This window comes from Temnothorax longispinosus, chromosome 7, assembly GCF_030848805.1.
Source record: "Temnothorax longispinosus isolate EJ_2023e chromosome 7, Tlon_JGU_v1, whole genome shotgun sequence".
In the NCBI taxonomy this organism is placed as follows: domain Eukaryota; kingdom Metazoa; phylum Arthropoda; class Insecta; order Hymenoptera; family Formicidae; genus Temnothorax; species Temnothorax longispinosus.
Window position 1 is genome coordinate 9,881,857 of NC_092364.1, and position 26,227 is coordinate 9,908,083.

Genomic DNA, 26,227 nt, shown 5'->3' on the forward strand with positions numbered 1-26,227 from the left:
TTTAACATAGTTTTTTCAAAAGCAGAACTTTTTGTTGGATTACAGATCGAGAGGGAGGTTCAAAGGGGGTAGTGCATGCGAACCACACAGCGCTCGGCAAGAGAGTGCAGCATAACCACTCCTACCCAATTCCGACTCTCACCTCCAAGTTGGCAAACCCCGGGCACCTGAGCAACCCTGTGGAAGATTGGGGATTAACCAACCCCAGTGGGACACGGGGAGATCCCAGTTGCGCACAGAATAAATCTTACACAGCAGGTTGAATCAATCGGACACAGTGACAATCGGATACAGTAGGAAACGGATGCACAACAATTACAATCGGACACAGTGCTAATCAAACACAGTAGGAAACAGACACAGCAACAATCGGACACATTGCCAATCGGACACAGTGATAATCGGACACGGTAAGAAACGAACACAGTGCCAATCGGACACAATAGGAAACGAACACACGATAGTTACAATCGGACACAGTGCTAATCGGACACAGTAGGAAACGGACACAGTAACAATCGGACACAGTGCCAATCGGACACAATTGGAAACAGACACACAATGATTGCAATTGGACACAGTAGGAAACGGACACTCCGCCCACACTTTGAGGTTCACCCACACCGATCATGGGGGGTGCAGGGGGGAAAAGCCCCCCCCCCCGCCCATGCATGTACTTTGATATATTATATAGGATATATTTATCATTGAAAGCTAATTGTAAGTAATATGCATTAGCACTGTGTCCGATTGCAACCACCGTGTATCCGTTTTCTACGTGTCCGATTGGCACTGTGTCCGTTTCCTACTGTGTCCGATTATCACTGTATCCGATTGGTAATATGTCCGTTCCCTATTGTGTCCGATTAGCATTGTGTTCGATTGTAACCGCCGTGTGTCCGTTTCCAATTGTGTCCAATTGGCACTGTGTCTGTTTCTTACTGTATCCGATTATCGCTGTGTCCGATTGTTACTGTGTCCGTTCCCTATTGTGTCCGATTAGCACTGTGTTCGATTGTAACCGCCGTGTGTCCGTTTCCTACTGTGTCCAATTGGCACTGTGTCCGTTTTTTACCGTGTCCGATTATCACTGTGTCCGTTTCTTACCGTGTCCGATTATCACTGTGTCCGTTTCCTACTGTGTCCGATTAGCACTGTGTCCGATTGCAACTATCGTGTGTTCGTTTCCTACTGTGTCCAATTGGTATTGTGTCCGTTACTTACCGTGTCCGATTATTACTGTGTCCGATTGGCAATGTGTCCAATTGTTACTGTGTCCGTTTCCTACTGTGTCCGATTGCAACTATCGTGTGTTCGTTTCCTACTGTGACCGATTGGCACTGTGTCCGATTATCACTGTGTACGATTGTAACCGTTTTGTGTCCGTTTCCTACTGTGTCCGATTTATTTTATGCGCAACTGGGCTTTATTCATGGGAAACAGGGTCAGGGCAGACGAGAGCGGGAGAAATGATCCTCCGAAAAGAGGGTTGGGCGTGGTACTGACAACTCCACCCCGTAAAAAAAAGCGGTCATGAAACCTCAAGCAGAGTCTCGGATACCGGAACGGAACCACGGCGACAGAACCGGCAAACAAAAAACGGACTTATTGAAACTTGGAATGTGCGTAGCCTGTACAAGAGTAGTGTTTTGAGAGAAGCGCTCGAGGAAATAAGAAAATATAAGATCAGAATTCTAGCAGTACAGGAGACGAGATGGAAGGGCAATGGTATTATTGACACCAAAACACACACAACATTTTATAGTGGTAAAGATGACAATAGACACAAATTTGGTGTGGCTTTTATAGTGGAAAAGAGCTACAAGGAAAACATTTTAGATTTCAAACCCATAAGTGAAAGAATTTGCATCTTGAGGTTTAAAACGAGGTTCTTCAACACATCCATAATAAACTTTCACGCAGAAACAGAGGAAAAGATGACCCAAGGAAAGAAAGTCTCTATCAAGATCTGGAACGAGCATATGACACAATACCGTTCAACGACATCAAATTGGTGGTAGGTGACTTTAATGCAAAAATAGGACGGGAGCCGATATACAGGGATGTAGTAGGCAGACATAGTCTTCACTCTGAAAGTAATGACAATGGAATGCGTGTGGTGGACTTCGCGATCTCTAGAGGCATAGTGGTGATGTCAACTCAGTTTCCTAGAAAAGACATACACAAACGGACATGGACGTCCCCGGATGGAAGGACGCATATCCAAATAGATCATGTCCTGATAGAGAAAAGAGGAGCGTCGAGCGTCACGAACGTCAGAACATACAGAGGCGCTAACTGTGAGTCGGATCACTGTATAGTGAGTGTGCAATACAGGTACCGCATATCAGGCAGGAAAACATCCAAAATACAAGGACTAAAAAAGCTCCATGTTGAACAATCCAGAAATAAAAAGCCATTACCAGCAAATATTGAGCACAAAACTTTAAACCTTAGAAAATACAAATATCGAAGAAACAACGATTGAAGATGACTAGCAATACGTCAAAGGTGCAATATTAACATCGGCAGAAGCAGTACTTGGCCACAAGCCAAGAAACACAAGAAACGAATGGTTTGACTAACAATGTATGCAAGCCATAGAGAAGCGAAATGCAGACAGAAGAAAGTATCTGGAGAAACCTACAAGAACAAAGAAAGTAGCATATGAGGACTCTAGAAGGAAGGCGAACATGAAGTTCGCCTACCATCAGTAGGAAAAAGAGAATGTTTCTGAATCATGTCATGTCAAAGGCCGAAAAAGATTTCAGAAAAAACAACTCAAGGGAAGCGTATTAACCGATAAAGGTATTAACCTTTTTAAGAAAGGTTTTCAGCCCAAGATCAATCTCTGCAAAGCGCAGAATGGAGATCTGATGGCGAAAAAGGAAAAGATCATGGAAAGGTGGAAAAATTATTTCCAAGAGCTCTTGAACCCAAATAGGCAAGAAACCCCGACCGACCCAAGGCTGGAGAGGAGCAGCAACGACCATGGCGACGACCATGGCATAGACCCACCCACCATTGAAGATACACATAATGCACTGAATAGGCTGAATAATAACAAGGCATCTGGCATTGACGGCATATCAGAAGACTTGATCAAATACGGCGGAGAACATTCGGTGATTAAGCGCCATCAGCTTCTAGTAAAAATATGGAATGCAGAGAAACTTCCAATTGAATGGCAAACTTGTGTCATCTGCCCCATCCACAAAAAGGGAGATAAGCTTGTAGGCGAGAATTATAGAGGTATTTCATTGCTCAGCAACGCATATAAGATACTCACGGCCATCATCAAAGATAAACTCGAAGGATACACAGAAGGCATCATAAGAGAGTATCAGGCTGGCTTTAGACATGGAAGCTCAACTGTGGATCAACTATTTACAGTCAGGCAGATCTATAAGAAATTCTGGGAGTTTGACATTGATATTCACTAGCTTTTCGTAGATTTCAAGCAAGCATATGACTGTATAAACAGAAACAGGTTATACACTATCATGTTAGATTTTGGCATACCTCCTAAGCTGGTAAGACTGACCCGCAGCACAATGTTGAACACCAAGTGCAGGGTGAAAGTGGAAGTCAGAAGAGTTCGAGGTGCTAGTAGGATTGAAACAGGCGGATGGATTGGCATGCTTTTCAATCTGATCCTTGAACATGTAATGAGGGGAACGACAGTTAACGTGAAAGCATTACCTCAACCTTCATGAACAGGTCTGTACAGGTTGTCGGATATGCTGATGACCTCAACATCCTTGGTAGATTGGTGGCCGCAGTGAGGGAAGCTTTCCAAGATCTCGAAGCAGCAGCGAGGGACATAGGACTACGGGTGAATGAATCCAAGACCAAAGTGATGGTACAAAGCAAGAGAAGGAGAGACAGGATGGGGCAGAACATTACAATGGCGGATCACAACTTCAAAGTGGTGAATGACTTTGCCTACCTGGGTTCCAATGTAAACTCTGAAAATGATGAGACTCGGGAAATCCAAAAGCGAATAACAGTGGGCAACCGCACACTGTACTTGCTAATGCCAGTCCTGAAGTCCCGATTTACCCACAGAGATATTAAACTCCGCCTATATAAAACGCTGATTCGCACAATTATCTGCTACGGCAGTAAAGCGTGGACCCTTACAAGAAAATCCTGTGACCTGATAAACCGGTTTGAGAGAAAGATCCTGAGAAGGATTTTTGGCCCTACTAACGACCAGGGAGTATGGAGGACACGGTACAACCACGAGCTATACCAGCTATATAGGGACCCCCCATTACGACTCACATCAAATTGATGCGCCTTCGCTGGGCAGGGCACGTACAACACATGCCAGATACCCGGGTTGCCAAGGTCATTTGAGGACAACCGGGAGGAAAGCGTGGTGCTGGAAAACCGAGAGCAAGATAGATAGACAACGTAACTGGGGATCACCGGAAACTTCTACGAACTAGGAGCTGGAGAAAGGCGTCGATGGACCGGCAGGAGTGGGGGCAAAGCATCAAGGAGGCCAGGGCTCGATTCGGGCTGTAGAGTCATTGTTGATGATGACAGATCGAGAGGAGTCGAGATGAGGGAAAAATAAAAATTCATTAGAGTACATATGCGAATAAAATTTTAACTGTTTAATCACGAAAATTGCACTCTGGTCTCCACTCCTGCCGATCCAAGCATTAAGTTTTCAAATGTATGTGAAAATGCCAAAGAGAACAAAAACTATCCTTATAGACAAGCGATAGGATCGTTAATGTATTTGATGATAAGCACTAGGCCTGATATAGCGTATATAGTTGGAGAATTAAGTAGATTTATCGAAAAACCAAAGTATGAACACTGGCGTAAAGTGCAAAGAGTATTAAAATATTTAGGGGAAACGACAGAGTACGGAATAACTTTTGACGCAATCACATGACACAACTTTAACTGCATACAGTGACGCAGACTATGCAGGAGACGTCGATATAAGACAAAGCACAACAGGCTGGGTATGTCTTTTAAATGCAGGACCGATAGCATGGGGATCAAAGAAACAAACGGTTACTGCAACGTCGACGACTGAAGCAGAATTCATGGCACTCTTCACGACAGTTAAAGAAGTAATTTGGCTCAGAAAGTTACTAAAAGATTTGCAATGCGTTCAATCGAATCCTACTGTCGTCTATTGTGATAATCAAAGAGCGATTACAATTGTGAAAACTCCTGAATCGATCAGAAATACGAAACATATAGAAGTAAAATTTTTCTATACATGCGAAAAACAAAGAGAGAAGGAAATCGATATAAAATGTAATGTCTCGAGATGCTCGGCAGTAATTATGTATGCCCTATAGCCACACAGTGTGCGTGTGACTACTCCGAACTGCCCCGAATCTTGTTGATTTCCTTAAGCCGGGTACAGACTTGAGCACAAACGCGCATGAGGCAAGCCGAGGCCGCATGAGCATACAAGTGTGGACGTTGATCCGAGGCGCGGCAGATTGCCTCGGATTATTCGCCGCCATTCGCCGCACGGCCTCGGACCGAGCCGAGCGCTGTCGGTCCATCAAAGACAATTCGTGCTCAGTTTGAACGTGTTCAAGCACGCGCGTACGGAGGACAGCCGCGCACGACACGAAGTGAAGATAAATTATCTACAGTAAGTGCAATAAATGCAGAAAATATTTTATATATATATATATATATATATATATATATATTATATACTACCTTGATCAAAAAATTCCTGGAATTTATTTAGAAAATGCAAAATACAAGTTTATATTGTCCCCTTCAAAGTACTCCCCATCGACTGCAACGCACTTATGCCAGCGCTTGATCCAATCCTCGAAACATTTTTTATACTCGGTGTTCGGTATGGCCATCAGAGCCGTCTTCGATTTTTCCATTATCTCCTCGGCTGCTAAAACGCGTTCCCCGTAATGGTTTTTTGATTCAATTGAACAGAAAGAAGTCGCAAAATGTCAAGCATAACGCTGAAATTAGGCGGGACAGTTGTGCCAACCTAACAAAACAAACAGAACTCAAATCGGGTGACTGAGAGCGCTACACAGTGGTAATTCCGGGAACTTTTTGATCAAGGTAGTATATATAAATGCCACACGTATATTGTTTTAAATGAATATGTGTTTTGTAGTAATGGAATGGGACCAAGAAATATGCATACAATTAATAAACGAATATAAAAATAAGGAAGTTTTATGGAATCCGCGGGATTCCGCATATTATAACAAAATAAAAAAAGAAGATGCTTGGAGAGAACTTGCTGAAAAAACAGGAAAGAGCAGTGAGGAAGTGAAAAAAAAGATTGAAAGTTTAAAAGGTTCATATAGGCGGGAGAAGACGCGAGTCAAAACAAGTATGGGAACAGGAAAAGGTAAGGAAAAAGAGACATTCTCGAAGGTAATAAGAAAGAATTTTCTAAAGAATACATATATTTGCAGGACGACATGAAATTTATAAATCAAAATGGTTCGCTTATGAAAGCCTACAATTTTTGGAAGATAAAGACGAGCCTCGGAGGACTATAAGCGTAAGTACTTTAATTGAAAAAAATTGAAAGTTAGGATAAGATATTTTATTGACAAAATATCTTCATATAACAAACATTTATTCAAACATATTGATTTTGCCAAGGTACCCTGCCAGTAGTACAGAAATAGTCAGTAAATTCCTCTCTTACTTCTTCAGCAATTAATTTTGTTCTACGAGGTACATTTTTCAAAGGCAAAAGAGACGCCATTCCCTGTTGATCATTTCGCCAACTCCCAGGTGTCGTATGTCCATTAAGATCTGTATCTAAGGAACCTGGTGGTGTATATATATTTCTGGAGGTATTTCTCCGTAAAAAATTATGAAGGCACACGACAGCCATCACAATCAATTCTGCTTTTTGTGGCTCTAAAAGCATTGGCTTTCGTAAAACTCTAAAGACACTAGATGCAATTCCGAAGGCATTTTCTACAACGCGGCGTGCCCTAGATAAACGGTAATTAAATATTCGTTTTGGAGACCCGCTTGGGTGAATACCACTGTAGGGTTTCATTATATGGTCACTCAGAGAAAAGGCTGCATCTCCTAATAAAACATAAGAAACTTTCGTTCCTCTTCCAACCAGAGCTGAAGGCTCAGGTGCATTTAAATTTCTGTTCTCTATTTTTTTATACAGTTCACAATTTTTGAATACACCTCCATCCGAAATACGTCCTTGGCAGCCAATGTCAACGAATATGAAATTATAATCAGCATCCGCTACAGCCATCAAAACAATGCTAAAGTAGGATTTGTAGTTATAAAAATCGCTTCCGCTGTTCATCGGAGCTTGTAAAGTAATGTGCTTTCCGTCGATAGCTCCTATACAGTGTGGAAAATTCCATATTTCTTCGAATTTTTCAGTAATTTTCTCCCATTCGTCTGGAGTTGACGGCATCTGAAAAAATTGAACAAATAGAAATCATATTCGAATTTAGTCTATAAAATTTATAGTCTATAATAACACAAATAAACAGCAAGTTTAAAGAATTTCAAAATGCATTTATTTATGTATTTATTTATTTTTTCCCGTAGAATTTGCAGACTGTGTCCGATAACGAAGGAACCAGCAATGAAACATTTGATGAGAACGAAGAAAGAGAACTAGAAAGGAGCCAGATCATCGAAGATTCGATCAATTCACAAACATTAGCTACGGAACAACTAACAGATGAAACTCATTGTCAGAATAAGGAGTTCAAGTCTCCGAAAAAACATCCTGCGAAGAAAAGAAAGACTGACGAGGATCCAATAATTACGGAAGCGTTAGGATATTTGCGACAAACAACTGCAGTTTCACAGCAGCGGAAAGACCAATGTAGCCTTTTCGGTGACTACATTGCGGATAAACTACGCACATTCAATAATCGTCTCCGTGCTATTGCACAAAATAGAATTTCTAACATCTTATTTGAATTAGAAATGAATCTATATACAAATCCTGATACTCATACAAGTATGCAATCTTCTTCTCCCGTTTACAGCAATTTTAACCAGAATACAATTCAAACACAACTATATCCACACAACCAGACTGGCACTCTCAACCCTGCTTTTAACGATCAATTTTCTCGTTCACCAATTTCTGCACATTATTTCACATCTCCCTCAGATTTATCTCATTTTCAACAAACAAACCGTTCATCTACTCTGCAAAACTCTGACAATCAACGACCGTCTACGCCATCCACTCCGGTCAGTTTTATCAACTCGCCTTATCCATCCCCTCAAGAAAACAAATCCAACTGCTTTCAATACTTTTCAGATTCTACCAATGATTCCCAGCGTACATAATAAAACTATATCCTACAAATCCGCGTTATTAAATTCGTATTTTCCAAATAAGTGGTACTAATAAAATATATTTATAATCAATATTTGTTATATTTTTACTTATCTTTATGTAACTGATGAGACAATCAATTATTGCTCGGCACACCTCCGGAACTATTTCCGATATCAGTTGTTTTGATATTTTAAACTGATATTGTAAACTGGTGAAGGAATCGCCAGTTGCAAGAAATCGTAAAGTTACAGCTAATCTTTCCTCAGCTGGGACTGCTTTTCGAAAAGTCGTATCACTTTTCGATATTTTGCCTTTGATGGCATTTAACAAAAAAATAAAGTCATCTTCTGTCATTCTAACAAAGTTTCTGAACTGACCACTTTCTTTGTCAGCTAATAAATCATTTAGTAAGCAAATGTTGTTCACATTGCTTAATCGGCTTCTTTTTAAATAAAGCTGTGTTGACCACCAGCGCCTTTGCTTTCTCGTTTTTTTCTTTTTTTTTAATAAATGATGTAAAATAAAAAAACTGACGCAAGCCACTGCAACATTTTCGTTCGCTTCCATGTTCGTGCCGCTGACTCCGAACGACTCCGAATGACTCCGAACGACTGGAGCAACGTCGAATAGTTGCCTCGACTTGCCTTATGCGTTCTCGTGCGGAGACTTCAATTTTGCAGGCCGAGGCATTCGGTGCGGCCTCGACTTGCCTCATGCGCGTTTGTGCTCAAGTCTGTACCCGGCTTTACGACGCGATTCGAGCCGCAATTACCCGGCAGCCGCCCAGTCGCTCACATCTTATCTTCCAAATACATATTTGTTTGTTAGTTAATCCGTGGTCTGTTTATTAAAATCTCAGTTCCGATATATAATAATTCTGACGACAAGTAATTCGAACTCAGATCGAAAAAAAAGAAAGCAATGAAAGTAGACTTGCAGCAGTATGAAGTATGAAAATCTCTCTTTCTTTCTCACTCTCTTTTAAAGAAGAAAAAAAGAAAACACGTAGCTCCCGAGCCGCAGGAAATCAAAATAATAAATATTCACATTGCAAATATTCAAATCGCTTTTTCTCGAAGACGCTTGAGAAGCGCGTCCTACGGCTTGGTCCATAAGAGTTTCTTTTTAAGCACTGCAAGTACGTAAAATTTTAACCAAATCGGGGATATAAACGTCGTGACCTCCCCTTGTAAGTCTTGCAATACGTGTACAAAAAAAGGGCACTTGGCAACAGCATGTCAACAGAAGAAGCAGCGGGGCAACCTTCAACATCTCGATAGAGAGGCTGATGGCGGCGAGGAAGAGAGGGAGACCTACGATTTCTTCACTCTGGAGGCAGATAGCGACGCGAGAACCACAGGGGTCGGGATCGTAAATATAAATCGTAATAACGAAGCGAAACCAATGTCAATAAATGTCAAGGTAAACGGAATCAAAGTAAATATGGAAGTTGACAAGAACACTTATATGTCGGTAATTTCGCGAGAAACTAAAGATCGATTGTTCCCCGCGATAAAGATTAATAAGACAAACAAGAAGTTAAACACGTACGGTAAGATTCCACTCAAACAAGATGGATTTCTAGACAACTTGCAAGTAGAAATTAAGGGAATTAAAGCAACGTTAAGTATGGTAGTAATGACAAGGCCCGAACCGACGTTAATAGGTCGTCAATGGTTATGTGCATTCGGAATGTGGCCTTTAAAATTAGAGAAAGAGTTAGTAAATAATCAAAGCAATTGTAATAAGACAATTGATTTCGTCGGCGTTATAAAAGATATTAAAAATCCGCGGTTGTTTGGTCCAGGTCCAGGGGTATATAATAAAGGCGTGCTCAAAATGGAAAAAGTAGAGAATGAAATAGATAGTAGAATTACCGATCGGTTGGTAAAACTAGAACACCTCGATAAGATTGACGTCAGTGAGTGGTCAACGCCGATCGTACCGGTGATAAAGAAGAATGACTCAATTAGAATCTGTAGTAATTTTAAACTCACAATAAACCCGTGTTTAGTAATCGATCGTCATCCGCTGAGCGGCGGTACAAAGTTCTCTGAAATTGATTTGGAGCACGCATATATGCAGATTCCGGTAGAGGAAAGTTTGAGAAATTATTTAACTATTGTTACGCATAAGGGGTTATACAGATATACCATAATGACTGAGGAAATAGCCTCAGGATCGGGAGATTTTCAACGGAAAATCGAGCAATGCCTTGCCGGAATTGATAACGTTATTCTGTACCTTGATAATATTTTTTGTACCGGCAAAAATGGCGACGAACACTTGCAAACGCTTCGTATGGCCTTCAAACGGCTTGAAGATAGTGGGCTAAGAGTAAATATAAACAAATGTAATTTTTGTAAGGAACGCTTAGACGTTCTCGGGTTTATTATCGATAAAGAGAGATTTTACACAAATCTCTCACGAAGGTAAAACTATTGTTGACACCTCGAGGCCCAAAGACACGAAGCAATTGCAATCGTTCATAGGCCTAGTAACGTACTATACAAGATTTTTACCCGATAGAGCCAATAAATTGAAACCGCTATACGAGAGTATGAAAGAAAATAAATTTATTTGGTCAAAAAAAATGCGACGTCGCGTTTGAATGGATAAAAACAGAGTTGACATCAACTTGGCTCATTATGATAGGAATGAAGAAAATTTGTTAGCTTGCGATGCATCGTCCTACGGCCTGTCTGCGATATTGTCTCATAAATACTCGGACGGGTTGGAGGAACCAATAGCTTACGCGTCCAAAATAATACCAGCAAAAGAGCTGCATCAAGCACCAATTGATAAAAAAGCCAGTACGATCATATTCGGATTTATAAAGTTTTATAATTACATTTACGGCAAAGAGATTATTCTAAGGACGGACCACAAGCCTTTGATTTATATCTTTGGTCCAAAACAAGAGATTCCGTTAATGATAACTAGCAGATTACAAAGATGGTCGTATTTCCTGTCGAGATTTGCATACAGAATCGAATACATTAGGTCCGGACAAAACGGTAACTGCGATGCACTATCCAGGCTCCCTATCAACGACTCGATGACAGTTTTTGAGAGCAAGTACACCGCAGTGAATTATGTAAGCGAGGTACTGCAATCATTAAATACGATAGAAATTGCTAAAGAAACAAAATGCGATAAAATACTGAGTAAAATTATAAAGTATGTGAATGATGAGTGGTCGAATGTGAATGAGCTAAGTGAGTATGAACAAAAGTGTCATGCAAAAAGGGATAAATTAACAGTGGAAAAAGGGTGTCTTCTCTGGGGATACAGAATTGTCATCCCAGAAGAAGTGAAGGAAATAGTGCTGCGAGAATTACACGCGTCACACTTTGGGATTGTTAAGATGAAGACGATAGCAAAGTCATATATGTAGTGGCCGAATATTGACAAAAAAATTGAACAGATAGCGGCGACGTGTATGGCGTGTGCGCCAGAACGAAAAAAAACCCCAAATGTACCACTAACACCTTGGCCTTGGCCCGATAAGTTTTGGTCCAGAATCCATTCCGATTTTTTAGGTCCTTTTTTTGGTCATATGTTTATGATTGTAATCGATGCTCACGCTAAATGGCTGGAAGTAATCGATATGCGCAAATGCACTCAGACGTCCAAAGTAATCAAAGAATTTAGAAAATTATTTGCACGGTTCGGTCTGCAACGGCACTTGGTTACCGAAAACGGTACCCAGTACACAAGCTTAGAGTTTAAAGAATTTCTTAAAAGCAGCGGAGTCAAACATAGCTTTTCCACGCCGCATCACCCCGCGACGAACGGTGCAGCCGAAAACTTTGTGGAAACGTTCAAAGACAAAGTAACTTAAATAGTGAAGAGCGGTAAAAATCTTGGGTATGCGATAGATTTGTTTGTATTCGATTACCGAGCGACTGAGCATTGCACGACGGGTCGAAGTCCAGCATATAAGCACGAACTTAGAACTCGATTCGATTTACTTAAACCTGACACGAGCGATATGGTAAACACGAAGCAAATCACACAGATAGCAGGCAGAAAAGGCAATCGTAATGTTAATTTGAATGTAGGTGATGTCGTCCTTGTAGACGATTTTAGCGTACGCAGTGAGAAAAAAATTAAAGGCAAAATCATAAAGAAATTATCGCCTGTGACATTTCAGGTGGAGATTGCGTCCGGTAAAATTTGGAAACGTCACGTAGATCAGATTATACGATTTGACGAGGCGAGCAACACACGAAAAAATGAGTGGGATACCGTAGGGGAAAATGTTAGAAGTCCGGAAAAAATATAATTTGACGTTCAGAAAGACTTAAGTAGAGACAGACGAAAAGGGGAGGAAATTGTAATGAGATGCTCGGCAATAATTATGTATGCCCTATAGCCACACAGTGTGCGTGTGACTACTCCGAATTGCTCCGAACTGCCCCGAATCTTGTTGATTTCCTTACGACGCGACTTGAACCGCAGTTACCCGGCAGCCGCCCAGTCGCTCACATCTTATCTTCCAAATACATATTTGTTTGTTAGTTAATCCGTGGTCTGTTTATTAAAACCTCAGTCCCGATATATAACATAAAACATATAACATAAACCACGCAAAAGCAATTGGCTGATACTTTAACAAAACCACTCGCAAGAGATAAGTTTCAAGGTTTTCGAATCTGTTTTGGAATACATTAATCTTTCATATATTAAAAGGCGAGAAAGAGTGTTGAGATATTACGCCTTCTAATATGTAATTTGCGCTACCGAAATGTACCTATTTTCGGTGAGATAGGGAAGTAACAAGAGCTGTTGATCGTTGGTCAATAATCGATCAGCGCGCGACATCGTGTGTCAACTCTAAAGACTATCTTACTTTAGTCCTCGCTACTGTTTCCGTTTCCGCTTTCTCTCACATTTCACGCACTCACTCACGAGGCTGAGAGCTGTGTTGTTCGACACGTGTAATAAAGTCTTCCGAAACGTATTCCAGGCAATATCAAAATTCTCCGCGATAACTGTGATATTTTTCACGCACTCAAGAGCGCGATCCCGGAGGTATGAAATTAGATAATGCATACGCGAGAAATTAAAGACATCTTTATTATTGATAATAAGGGACGTAAACCGATTGCGAAAGCTCTACCATTCTTCGTACTTTCCGTTAAACGGAGGAAGTTTTATCGACGGAAGATGTGACAAAGAAAACGCGGACGACGGAACTGCGGGTGACTGCGGTCCGAAACTAAGATTTGATTTATTCGGACTTACATACGGTTCCAGTTCCTCCAGACACTTGTTCATATAATCGGATGCGATCCGATACTTCTCCTCGTAGGCGTCGTACTGTTAATCCTTGAAGGAGTCGTGAGTCGTTCGCTCAGCAACGGGAATCGCAGAAGGGCGAAGTGTCCACCTTCGATGGTTGCCCAGACGTCCTTCAAGTCACTGACTCGACTGCGAATTTTCGCCACAGTCAGGTTATTTTTTCCAATTTTCTTGAAGTTCTCCTGCGCGCGGTCGACCTTTCGCAGTCGCTGGAACTGCCTTTCTAGCAGTTGTTCACTCATTGTGCTTGACAATGTGTTTGTCTAAAACTCTCCTCGTAACGAGAATTGCCCCAATCCGGCTCGAAGATGTTTTGTGCTCGGCCGAGGTGACTTCGGGACACGAATTGAATCCCGGGATCACCCTGACAAAGACGCGGGGCAAGGGCCGAGAAAGAAGTTAGCGAGGAGTGGAGTTTAGATGACGCACGGCTTTTGTTTTGATTTACAAGCACAATTTCTTTCACACGTTTTACAAAATGTTCTCGCACTCGCGCAACCGAGCGAGCTAAGCATTCGCGGTAAATGTCGGAACAGAAATCTTGCGTCGCTCGTACTCTCTGCGATGGCTCGCGAAACGGAAATCTTGAAGAGCGATTGAGTACCGCCCTCGCGATCGGAAATCTTTAACGCGACCGACGGATATCTTGCTCGCGAGGCAGATAAGCAACCGCGAACACGATGACGTGCGAGATACTCAGGCGCACTTATGGTCACTCGGAAACGCAATGGCGGGCACGAGTTTCACACTAATAACAATGAGAAAGTAAATGTGGCGAGACGCGGTAATCTCGTGTTAACAATGAGAACGGCGCGGCACGATAAGATGCCCGCGAGCGGGGTCGATATCGAGATCGAACTCCCTGCGTAGATTTGTACAAGAATTGCTCGTCTGAGCGAACGCGCGGTTATCGCAACGCTCGAGAAAAAGGCACTCGCGAAAACCGGGTACGATTCGTGTGACGGTCTCGCCGCCGACACGGTTCTCTCTTGAAGGATCACGTTACTGCGGGAATCACGTGATCCGTCTCTTGGCTTCGCTTTACGTCGTCTTACTGGCGACGGAAAAGCTCGTGAAATGAAACGTTTTGCGCGACGACCAATCGAGCGGGTGCAGATCGCGACGAAACTTATGCGCACAATGCGACCCTTTTCACGGAGGCTCTATGCGTACCCAACTTCCCGGACTTCGCGCGATGATCAATCGACCAGGTGGTACACGCGACGATAACAAAGCTCACTCTTTGCTTCACGTGAACGGAAGAGCGATTTGAGATGTTTCACGCGGCGACCAATCGACCGGGTGCGGCTTGCGATGAAACAGTACGGACTTCGCGCAATTACTTTCGAGAACACTCCCGAGATGCTAATTGCTACAAATGACCGGCTCGACTTTTTCCTTAGCGAGGCAGAAACAGAAGAGAGCGCGGATTGATATCGATCATCCTTCGTCCCGGTAGGAGACCCTCGGCGGGGGTCGTTGCCTCGCGAAGGACGAATCACATCGATCCACGACGTAAGGAGACGAATCACATCGATCCGCGATGTAATGCGTTGCGCGGTGTACGCGAATTAGGAAACGCGTCGCAACAGCGCCCCATTATACCGACTTTAGCTTAATACTAAACAGACGTATAAATTGAGATGCGAGAAAAGTGCTCAAAAAATTTTAGCATCGGTTATTGTATAAAAATTTGCAAAAATGAATTTTGAAATCACAGTTTTTAACATAAGCTTTTATGGCAGAGGGGTTCCTGGAGACAGGAAACGAGATATTAATTATATAAAGTCGGCCTACTAGGGATTCAAAAAACGGAGCTCTTATAGCTCTTAATCTAAGCTTTTCAGAAATATCGAGAAAAACAAGGGTTATTGCGTAACATTTTGTGATATTGGCTATTGAAACAGACCATATCACAATTCACATAGCGTGTTTCGAATAACAAGGGAAATTTAGCAACGTCGCAGCGACTGCACCCGCGCGGAAAGTGTACAGCCAGTACAGCACCACAGTATGACAGCACCTCAAACTTAAGCACCTAACTTTTACGAGCGCTTACGGAGGAGTACTCGCTCTAAAATTATGTGAAAAGGACTACGGTCATATAAGCAGAACAGCGAGAGTTCGCGACGTTATCACATTTTCTCGCATGTATAAGCCGGAGTCAAAGGAGCACTTACACAATATTTTAAATTATTCCTCGCTTTGACTAATATGGGTATAATATAAGCTCTAACGTCATCAAAATTCATGAAAATATTTTATGAATACTTAGAATTGATAAATTTAAAAATTATCTCTTTATCTCTTAACTGACTAGAGAGTACCTGTAGAACCTCTTTAACACATCGATATTTTATCATTTCGATATCGATTCGAAGCTATTTTGATTCGCCTATCAAATATAATAACATTGCCATTATATAGAATACAACATAAATAAAATATAATATTATATTGGCAGATATGGATAATATAAAGATTTTATGATTTTAGCATAATAATTGCGTTACATTAATTTTTTTAGGCTTCCATTTCTATGAAATAGTTACTTTATAACTGTAAAAGTCACAACAAAATTCCTGTTTGTAATTTGACAATTGTTTTGAAAATTAAAATATTATACATCAGGTACATTCAGTATACTACATTCGCTCATTTATTAAACAAGATAAATTAAGCAACTAATTTAATATTAAAATATTTAAATATTTAAAACAACCTAGCTTCCGAAGCGCGGATCTAGCTCGCGGCGGGTCAGGGTTTGGAGTAGGCGCGGAGGAAGACACAAGACTCGGTTAAAATACAACAAAACGAAATAGGGTTTTATTCAGTTAACATAAATACATCGAGGTAATCGCGGAGACGGTACAAAAGATTGCGGGTGCCGTTATGCTACAGAGATCGCGGAGTAAGCAGATATATACGATAGATCGCGGACGTGATTACGACGGCGGTGATGTACAGAGATCGCGGAGTAAACGGATATATACAGTAGATCGCGAACGTGATCACGACTCACGACGGCGGTGATGTACAGAGATCGCGGAGTAAACGGATATATACAGTAGTTCGCGGACGTGGTTACGGTGGCGGTGGTATATAGAGAGATCGTGGATTTTGCGGATCGGCGGGCGCGCGGGCTCGCTGAGGCACGGTGTACGATCACGGTGTGGACGATGCGGTATCGCAAGCTTGGATAGCGTTGGCGGTAAGCGCGCGCGGTGCTGGAGCGTGATTAGACGCGATATTGAGCGGCTAAGACCCTTAGCAGAGATAGAGAAGTACTCTCTATCTCTTGGCGCATCGAATCGTGTAGGCGGAAGGCGGCACCGGGTGGCCAAGACCCTTAACGAGTAAGAAAAGAACTCTCTTACCCTGGTTCACTCCGGTGTCACAGGTGTGTGGATGGAAGTTTGAGTCAACCGCCTAGATACTTCACTTGGCAGAGGCAGAGAACACTCTCTACCTCCTGGTTGTTCGACTGTGGGATTTCGGGATCCGTGAGCAGCGGATAATCGGTCGGATCGGTTTGCTGGCTCACGGCGGAATCTAAAACTTAGCAACATTGCTCGGTTTATATACGCCCGCGGTGGCGTTTCGGCGTGGCGGGAGTATACGCGACGGCAATCGCGCGCGCCGGGATGGAGCGGCAGAGCGTTCGGGAAGTACGGCGCCCCGACGCCGCGATTGCGTTCGGTGGCTCTCGGCCGTTTTCGGCACCGCTCCGCGCTCCGAGTCGGTTGTCGCGCTAAGTCCGTTTGCGCGAGATGAACAGATAGTACAGTCACTTTAGGATTTGACCTCGGAAAAAATGTCAGCAAGGTGAATTTTGGCACAGACCTTCGTTTTTGCATAAGATTGAAGGGGGAAAAAAGTTTACCATTATACAGTGGCCGCTAAGAAAAATAATTAAACAAATAGGGCTCAAATTCCGTTTTCTTACAAATATCTCGTTAAATATCGATTTTACAAAGAAAATACAAGAGTAAAAAATTAAAGAGTGGACAATTTTGCACAAAAAATGTTCTATAAGTTTTTTTTGTACGAGCAATACTTTTTACGTAATAAATTATGCAAGATGTACGCGGCGCGGTGAATGTACGGAGCGCGCCAACAGACGTCAAGTGAATTTAAAGCGTCGCACGCGCGCACAAAAAATATCATAACTTTTGAACGAATCATCGTACAGAAATGAGCAAAGAATCGTTGAAAAGCTGAAACCTTCAGCTTTTTAATGCAATTTGTTTCGTTATTCTACGGCAATTTTTGAAAATTCTACGATGGATTAAACAAATTGTTACATGCAGTTTTTGCCTTTTTTTATAAAATCAGTCACAAGTAGGTTCCAAATTGTAAAAAAAAAAAAAACGCCTGCAGGATATTACAGTATATACTTCATACTTTGATCCTACCAGAGGAAAAAAATTACAAAAATTTTTTTCTTTAAAATCAAGTTATTGACATTTTCAGTAATCTTCAAATTTCTTTATAAAATGTTAAAATTAAAATCGTCATAACTTTGCGAAAAATTGCGCTAGAAACGTCTTTGAAAAAGCGATTGAAAGCTTGGAATGTCTACTTTTAGGTCTCATATCGCTATATTTCGTCATTTTTTGATTTTTTTATTTATTTACGTAAATGTGTAAATTATCGCGAAAAACCTTGAACTGATTCTGATCATCGTTGACATAATGTATCAGAAGTATGAATAAACGAATATATACTTACTTATAGTAGGTTTGTGTAAAGATTACAAGTAGAGGAAAGGGGAGAGAGCGCTTGGGGCCAAGGGTAATATTTAATCATAATAAAAAAAAATTGTACTATATATAATATACTTTAATATAATATGGAGACGGAGAAGAACTGAGGTCAAAAGAGAATTAAAATTAGAGTAGTTACAAAATTACATTGTCAGTCAAATAAAAGTCAAAATTAAAGTGGCTATAAAATTACATTGACAGTCAAATATAAACACAAAATAATATATAATAAATAAGTAAAATTAGTTTATCTGTCAACGTAAAATAAAAATATAATATAATATGTAAAACATGATAAAAAAATTGAAATATAAAATACAAATTGAAGCTAATTGAGTTTTATATTTTATTGTTGATTAAAAGTATAAATTTATATATCTTCCAGTTTTTGCAGTTCTTCATCTTGCTCTTCTATCTCTGGAACCATTATGTTTGTACAATTTTGTATTTGGCAATGTCCGCAAACAGAAGTGCAGAATAATCCTGATTTTTTGCAAGTACATCCTTTTTCGCAACCCATTTTGCAATTACAGAAAATTATATTTAATAAAGTTTCCGGTGCAGGTGGCTTACGCATTTTTAACGGCTCGAGCGTTTCTTTCATTTTCCAGCCCCAGTTTTCAGCTGGAAGATCTTTATCAAAAAGCCATTTTTGAACTTGTAAATATACTCTATACAAGTGCTGTCGTGCTGCATCTGATGTAGGTGGCATACAAGCTAAATTAACAGCCTTATTTTTACCAATAGCTCTCGTGAAGCAAGTGTATCGAAACTCATCGATGCATGATACTTTATTTGAAGCACCATAGATCGATAAGAGACACATAATACCATTATGAAAAATTGTCACGTCTTCACTGTACATACATATATAAAAGCCTGAACTAAACTAAACTTTCACACGCTCCAGCCTTCAGGTATAAGCTGGCTGGTCCCACCACCGTCCCAAATATTTCTTCTTTGTCATTGGCCCCAAGCGGTCTCTCCCCTTCCCTCTACTTGTAATCTTTACACAAACCTACTATAAGTAAGTATATATTCGTTTATTCATACTTCTGATACATTATGTCAATGATGATCAGAATCAGTTCAAGGTTTTTCGCGATAATTTACACATTTACGTAAATAAATAAAAAAATCAAAAAATGACGAAATATAGCGATATGAGACCTAAAAGTAGACATTCCAAGCTTTCAATCGCTTTTTCAAAGACGTTTCTAGCGCAATTTTTCGCAAAGTTATGACGATTTTAATTTTAACATTTTATAAAGAAATTTGAAGATTACTGAAAATGTCAATAACTTGATTTTAAAGAAAAAAATTTTTGTAATTTTTTTCCTCTGGTAGGATCAAAGTATGAAGTATATACTGTAATATCCTGCAGGCGTTTTTTTTTTTTTTACAATTTGGAACCTACTTGTGACTGATTTTATAAAAAAAGGCAAAAACTGCATGTAACAATTTGTTTAATCCATCGTAGAATTTTCAAAAATTGCCGTAGAATAACGAAACAAATTGCATTAAAAAGCTGAAGGTTTCAGCTTTTCAACGATTCTTTGCTCATTTCTGTACGATGATTCGTTCAAAAGTTATGATATTTTTTGTGCGCGCGTGCGACGCTTTAAATTCACTTGACGTCTGTCGGCGCGCTCCGTACATTCACCGCGCCGCGTACATCTTGCATAATTTATTACGTGAAAAGTATTGCTCGTACAAAAAAAACTTATAGAACATTTTTTGTGCAAAATTGTCCACTCTTTAATTTTCTACTCTTGTATTTTCTTTGTAAAATCGATATTTTACGAGATATTTGTAAGAAAACGGAATTTGAGCCCTATTTGTTTAATTATTTTTCTTAGCGGCCACTGTATAATGGTAAACTTTTTTCCCCCTTCAATCTTATGCAAAAACGAAGGTCTGTGCCAAAATTCACCTTGCTGACATTTTTTCCGAGGTTTCGCTTGATTTTTGTCTAAAGTGACTGTACTAAGATTAAAAAAGGGCACATCGTGCCTTGTCTCGCCCAGCGGGTGTTCGGCCGGGCGGCATCCGGCTGATGCTCGCCGGGAATGATGCGTTTTGGGGCGCATCGTTACATATTAATACAATAAGATATTTGTATTTACATTCCCTTACGAAAAAAACACCCAAGATTTTGGTATTTTACACCCAACTTTTGGGTGTTTACACTCCATTTTCGGTGTCAACGCCTAAATTTTCAGTGTTAACACCAAAATTTGAGTGTCGACACCAAAAGTTGAGTGTTGACACCGAAACTTTGGGTGTCGACACCTAACTTTTGGTGTCGACAATCGGGTTTCAGTGTTGACAATTATAAAACAAAAGATAAAAATTATAAAATGCAAAGTTAAAACTTTAATTTATTATGAGGCCACATTATACATATATCTAACTTTAAATTATATATACTACCTTGATCAAAAAGTTCCCGGAATTTATTTAGAAAATGTAAAATACAAGTTTATTCATCAATATTAATATTGTTCTCTTCAAAGTACTCCCCATCGACTGAAACGCACTTATGCCAGCGCTTGATCCAATCCTCGAAACATTTTTTATACTCGGTGTTCGGTATGGCCATCAGGGCCGTCTTCGATTTTTTCATTATCTCCTCTCGGCTGCTAAAACGCGTTCCCCGTAGTGGTTTTTTAATTCGATTGAACAAAAAGAAATTGCAGGGAGCCAAATCAGGTAAATTCGATGGCTGTTGGATGGTATTCGTTCCGTTCTTGGTCAAAAAGTTGCGGATAATGATGGCATTAACGCACCGTCGCCAAGAACGGAACGAATACCATCCAACAGCCATCGAATTCACCTGATTTGGCTCCCTGCAATTTCTTTCTGTTCAATCGAATCAAAAAACCACTACGGGGAACGCGTTTTAGCAGCCGAGAGGAGATAATGGAAAAATCGAAGACGGCTCTGATGGCCATACCGAACACCGAGTATAAAAAATGTTTCGAGGATTGGATCAAGCGCTGGCATAAGTGCGTTGCAGTCGATGGGGAGTACTTTGAAGGAGACAATATTAATATTGATAAATAAACTTGTATTTTGCATTTTTTAAATAAATTTCGGGAATTTTTTTATCAAGGTAGTATATATACCCAAGTAGCAGATGATATTTTTTAAATGTATTTTTTTAATATTTATTTTTCATTAATTATACATTGTACAATTCATTGTAAAAAAATTTTTTTTAACATTTATTGAATATTTATTTTACATTAATTATTTGTTTGAACTAATGATTTAGACGCTCGACAGCACACGGATGTGCCTTTGCTTTGGTTTGCGTTGGCAGCATGTGGAGGGGATGCGCTGCTAGCGCATGCGCAGAGGCCATATTCTGTTTGTCGTCAGTGCCGTTAACGGCGTCGGCCTGGTCGGCCATGTTAGCGCAGTTTCTATACGATACGAGAAACCTGCGCAACGACGCTTAATCGAACCGACAGTTATCGGTAGGTAGGAACGGAATACAGGCCCAGCGCATCTCCCGATCTCCTCCACATGCTGCCAACACACACCACAAAGCGAAGGCATATCCGGTGTTGCACATATGTATGTATCTGGTATATTTATAGTCAAAGTTTTAACCTTGCATTTTATAATTTATATATACATATATATATATACAGGGTGAATTTTAATGGATGTCCCATTCACAATTGTCATCTGCCAATTTGTCTCAATTTTCTTTCTATATATATAAAAAATTTTCTATTTTGTAACGAAGACGTAAAGTTTAACAATTATTCTATATAAGTGAAGTGCTCTTTATCAAAAAAAGGATGCTCGATGAAGTATTGATGGTAAAAGGATGGGACATCCATTAAAATTCACCCTGTATATATATATAGTTTTTTATGAAATATATACCCTTACAAAAAAAACACCCTAAATAACACCTAAAAAAACACCAAAAAATAATAGCGTAATTTCGGATACCCAAATGGCGTTTACACCATTTGAGCGTTAACGCCAAGAAAAACACCCAAAAAAACACCAAAAAATAATAGCGTAATTTCGGATCCCCAAATGTCGTTTACATCATTTGAGCGTTAACGCCAAGAAAAACACCAAAAATTTCGGTGTCATTTTTGGTGTTTTTCTTGGCGTTAACGCTCAAATGGTGTAAATGCTATTTGGGGATCCGAAATTACGCTATTATTTTTTGGTGTTTTTTGGGGTGTTATTTAGGGTGTTTTTTTTTGTAAGGGTTTATCTGCCTAATATACATAGAAATAAATAATTATTGGTTACACAATTTTTAATTAAATTTTTATTTATATTTTAATAAAAAATGAGAATCTTTTTTTGCATTATATGTTGAAATAAAACTATATTTCCAAGTTTCGCTACTCATGTTATCAAATATTTAATATTGATCATCAAATATTCAATAATATTTGATAAAATATTGAAGACTAGATTTGTAATGTAATAGTCGTTTAATATTATTAGTGTATATTTAATTAGTGTAAGTTAATTTTATATTTGTTATAAACCAATTTTTAGAAATGTTGTTTGAATTGGATATTTTTTTTTACTAACGAAGTACAACAAAAAAGATAATTTTTGATATATTTTACGAATATATACTATTGAACAATAAGTAGTGGAATGTGAAAATATTCATTTATTTTAACGTATAATACAAGAAAGAGTTTTTGCTTCTGATAATCTACTTCAATATAGAGCCAATTTCACAGTCTCCAATTAACTTGATCCTCCGATTAAACTTACTCTTCATTTCTTTCTAACTTTCTCCCTTACTAGAAAGAGCCGAAGAGTGAGTTTAATCGGAGGATCATGTTAATTGGAGACGGTGAAATTGGCCTATAGCTGCAGTGGGGAAATAATATTCAATATCGAGTCGAAATCGATTTATTCTGAGTCAAAAAGTCATCGAAAGTTGTGACATGAATCAATCGAAATCGATGAATATTTCAATTACTTTTCAATATATGTTGTCGACGTCAATTAGACGTCGATTCGATGGGTCATTTCTCGCTGGAAAGAAATGCAAAATTTTCTATGGCGCCAGACTCAAAAGAAAAAAATTAGGAGAAATTACTTTTGTATTTGTACCGACCCTCGTATAATATCCTTTGTATTACGTGTAAGGCTGGAGTCTCATAACATGTATTTTCCGCGTAACGCATAACCGCGTAACCAATTAGAAGCGTGAATATGCGTAACCGAAAATGCGAAACGCTTCTAATTGGTTACGCGGTTACACGTTACGCGGAAAATATATGCCATGAGACTTCAGCCTTAAACTCCTGCCCAGATAGTAGAGTGGCGTCAAGTGGCGTAATAGTGCAGTCAAAGTGACGGATTGTTGTCGTTAGAGACGTCACTTTGACGGCATTATAACGTTATTTGACGCACTCTGCTATCTGGGTGTATTATATAGCAGTTATATTCTATGTTTGCTGGGTTGCAACCGTAAATTCTAAGTAATACTGTTCTTTGTCGTTCAAAAGCTCACAGATCAGCATAAAAAATAATATTTCTTTATCAGTATTGTGTATCTTTTATGTCATTGAACAGTTAATACATAAATTATAACTAGAATGCATTTAATCTAACCTAGTCTAAAATTACTTTTTATTTTTATAAGATTACACAGCCCCACAAAAAAAATGAAACTGTCCGGCGGACCAGACTAGTCAATTCTTACGTATTTTGGGTCGCTGAATCCAAATCCGAGGTCAGAATTAAAAAGTTGGTTCGTTTTTTTTCTAATCTCAAAAAACATACTTTTTTAGTACATTTTGAGCCGTAATGAAAAAGCGCAGGTTAGCTTCAAAATTCTGACCGTGAATTCGGATTCAAAAGCTTGAATTACATAACAATTGACTAAATTTTTTAATAAAAAAAAATGGCAGATCCAATATGGCGGACCCAATATGGCGGATGTTTCTTCAAATTGATCCGATTCGCTTGAAACTTGATACTCGGGGGTTTTTGTGGTCACTGAGTACGAATCTGATGTCAGTTTTCCAAAATTCAAAATGGCAGATCCAGTATACCCGATGAGTTTTTGAAAATTGACCAGATTCGCCTAAAATTTGTTATTCGAGGGTTTTTGAGGTCGCTGAATACGAATCTGACGTCAGATCATAACATAATCACACTGAAAATGCAGTTTTTCCCACATGACTCTGAGAAAGTCCAAATCTTATATATATATTTGACGTCCAAGACCACAATAGAGTCAAAGTATATCCATGACTTGATCCTTCTGGGTACCTCCACGTGGTGACGGTGGGCAACGGATTTATTCCCGCGAAATTCCTGGGTTAGATACTTGACGCCGTCATGGCAGAGGGTAACAACCTTTTAACGATGCAGGGTCTCGGAAACCCGGTATCGGCGACTGGTCAGGATGGCTTCCGGGAGGGCAGATCGACTGTGGATGCGATCTTACGCATTCGGGCCCTCCTGGAGGTCGCAATGGAAGCCGACAAGGTGGTGTTGGGCGTTAGCTTTGATGTAGCTAACGCCTGTAACTCCCTGCCGTGGCCAGTGATAAGGAGGGCGCTAAATTACCACGGCGTCCCTCTTTATCTAAGTCATACATGACTACCTCCGGGACAGGAGGCTCTTGTACACCGACCGCGATGATGTAGTAAGGGTCGGGTTGGTCGTGCGGGGGGTTCCACAGGGGTCAGTACTTGGCCCACTTCTGTGGAACCTGGGGTATGACTACCTCCTCCGGATCGCCCTCCTCTCGGGATGTTGGCTAAACGGCTTTGCCGATGATACATTCCTGGGAGTCGAGGGTGATACTTGGGCAGTGGTGGCTACAATGTGCAAGTTGGGCCTTAGGGTGGCCCCCCAGAAGACGCAGGCTGTGTTTTTCTACGATAAGTCTGCGGGGAAGCCGCCCGTGGCCCATATAGAAGTGGAAGGAACCCGTATCTCCGTGGGGGCCAGCATAAAAGTGCTGGGCCTCTGGTTGGATGGCTCCTGGGGTTTCGGTGAGCACTTTGCTTGCCTAACTCTCAGGGCAAAAGGTGTGGCAAATAGCCTGGCAAGGCTGATGCCTAACCTGGGAGGAGCGAGCGGTCGTACTCGCCGACTATACGCCACGACCGTGCAGGCCGTGATGCTTTACGGCGCCCCAGTTTGGGCGCCGGCTGCGGAAGGGTCACGCGTGATTCAGATGAAGCTGCGTCAAGTTCAGAGTGTGTGTGAGTGACGTAATCAGACCAGTCGTATTAGGTTGAAAACCTTAAAAAGACGAAATTTTTGGGTTAGATACGTATCTATAACGCCGGAATAAATCCGTTGCCCACTGTCACCACGTGGAGGTACCCTGGTTGCAGAAGGATCAAGTCATTGACATACTTTGACTCCATTGTGGTCTTGGACGTCAAATATATATATATATATATATATATATATATATATATATATATAAAAGATTTGTACTTTCTCAGAGTCATGTGGGAAAAACTGCATTTTCAGTGTGATTATGTTATGACCTGACGTCAGATTTGTATTCAGCGACCCCGAAAACCCTCGAGTAACAAATTTTAGGTGAATCTGGTCAATTTTCAAAAACTCATCGGGTATACTGGATCTGCCATTTTGAATTTTGGAAAACTGACATCAGATTCGTACTCAGCGACCCCAAAAACCCTCGAGTAACAAATTTTATGCGAATCTGGTCAATTTTCAAAAACTCATCGGGTATACTGAATCTGCCATTTTGAATTTTGGAAAACTGACATCAGATTCGTACTCAGCGACCATAAAAACCCCCGAGTACCAAGTTTCAAGCGAATCGGATCAATTTGAAGAAACA

At 40.3% G+C, this 26,227-nt stretch overlaps 2 protein-coding genes across 2 annotated transcripts in view; one reads left to right on the forward strand and one right to left on the reverse strand.

Annotated features, from left to right (window-relative positions):
• LOC139816067 (uncharacterized) overlaps positions 1-26,227 on the reverse strand; it is a 233,700-nt gene that overhangs the window by 127,250 nt on the left and 80,223 nt on the right. The gene's annotated exons all lie outside the window — the stretch shown is intronic.
• On the forward strand, positions 3,504-8,322 carry LOC139816270 (uncharacterized). The gene is made up of 7 exons (XM_071783681.1): positions 3,504-3,665; positions 3,731-4,026; positions 4,934-5,163; positions 6,134-6,373; positions 6,441-6,529; positions 7,564-7,990; positions 8,123-8,322. The coding sequence occupies exons 1-7, from the start codon at positions 3,504-3,506 to the stop codon at positions 8,320-8,322; spliced, it is 1,644 nt and encodes a 547-aa protein (XP_071639782.1).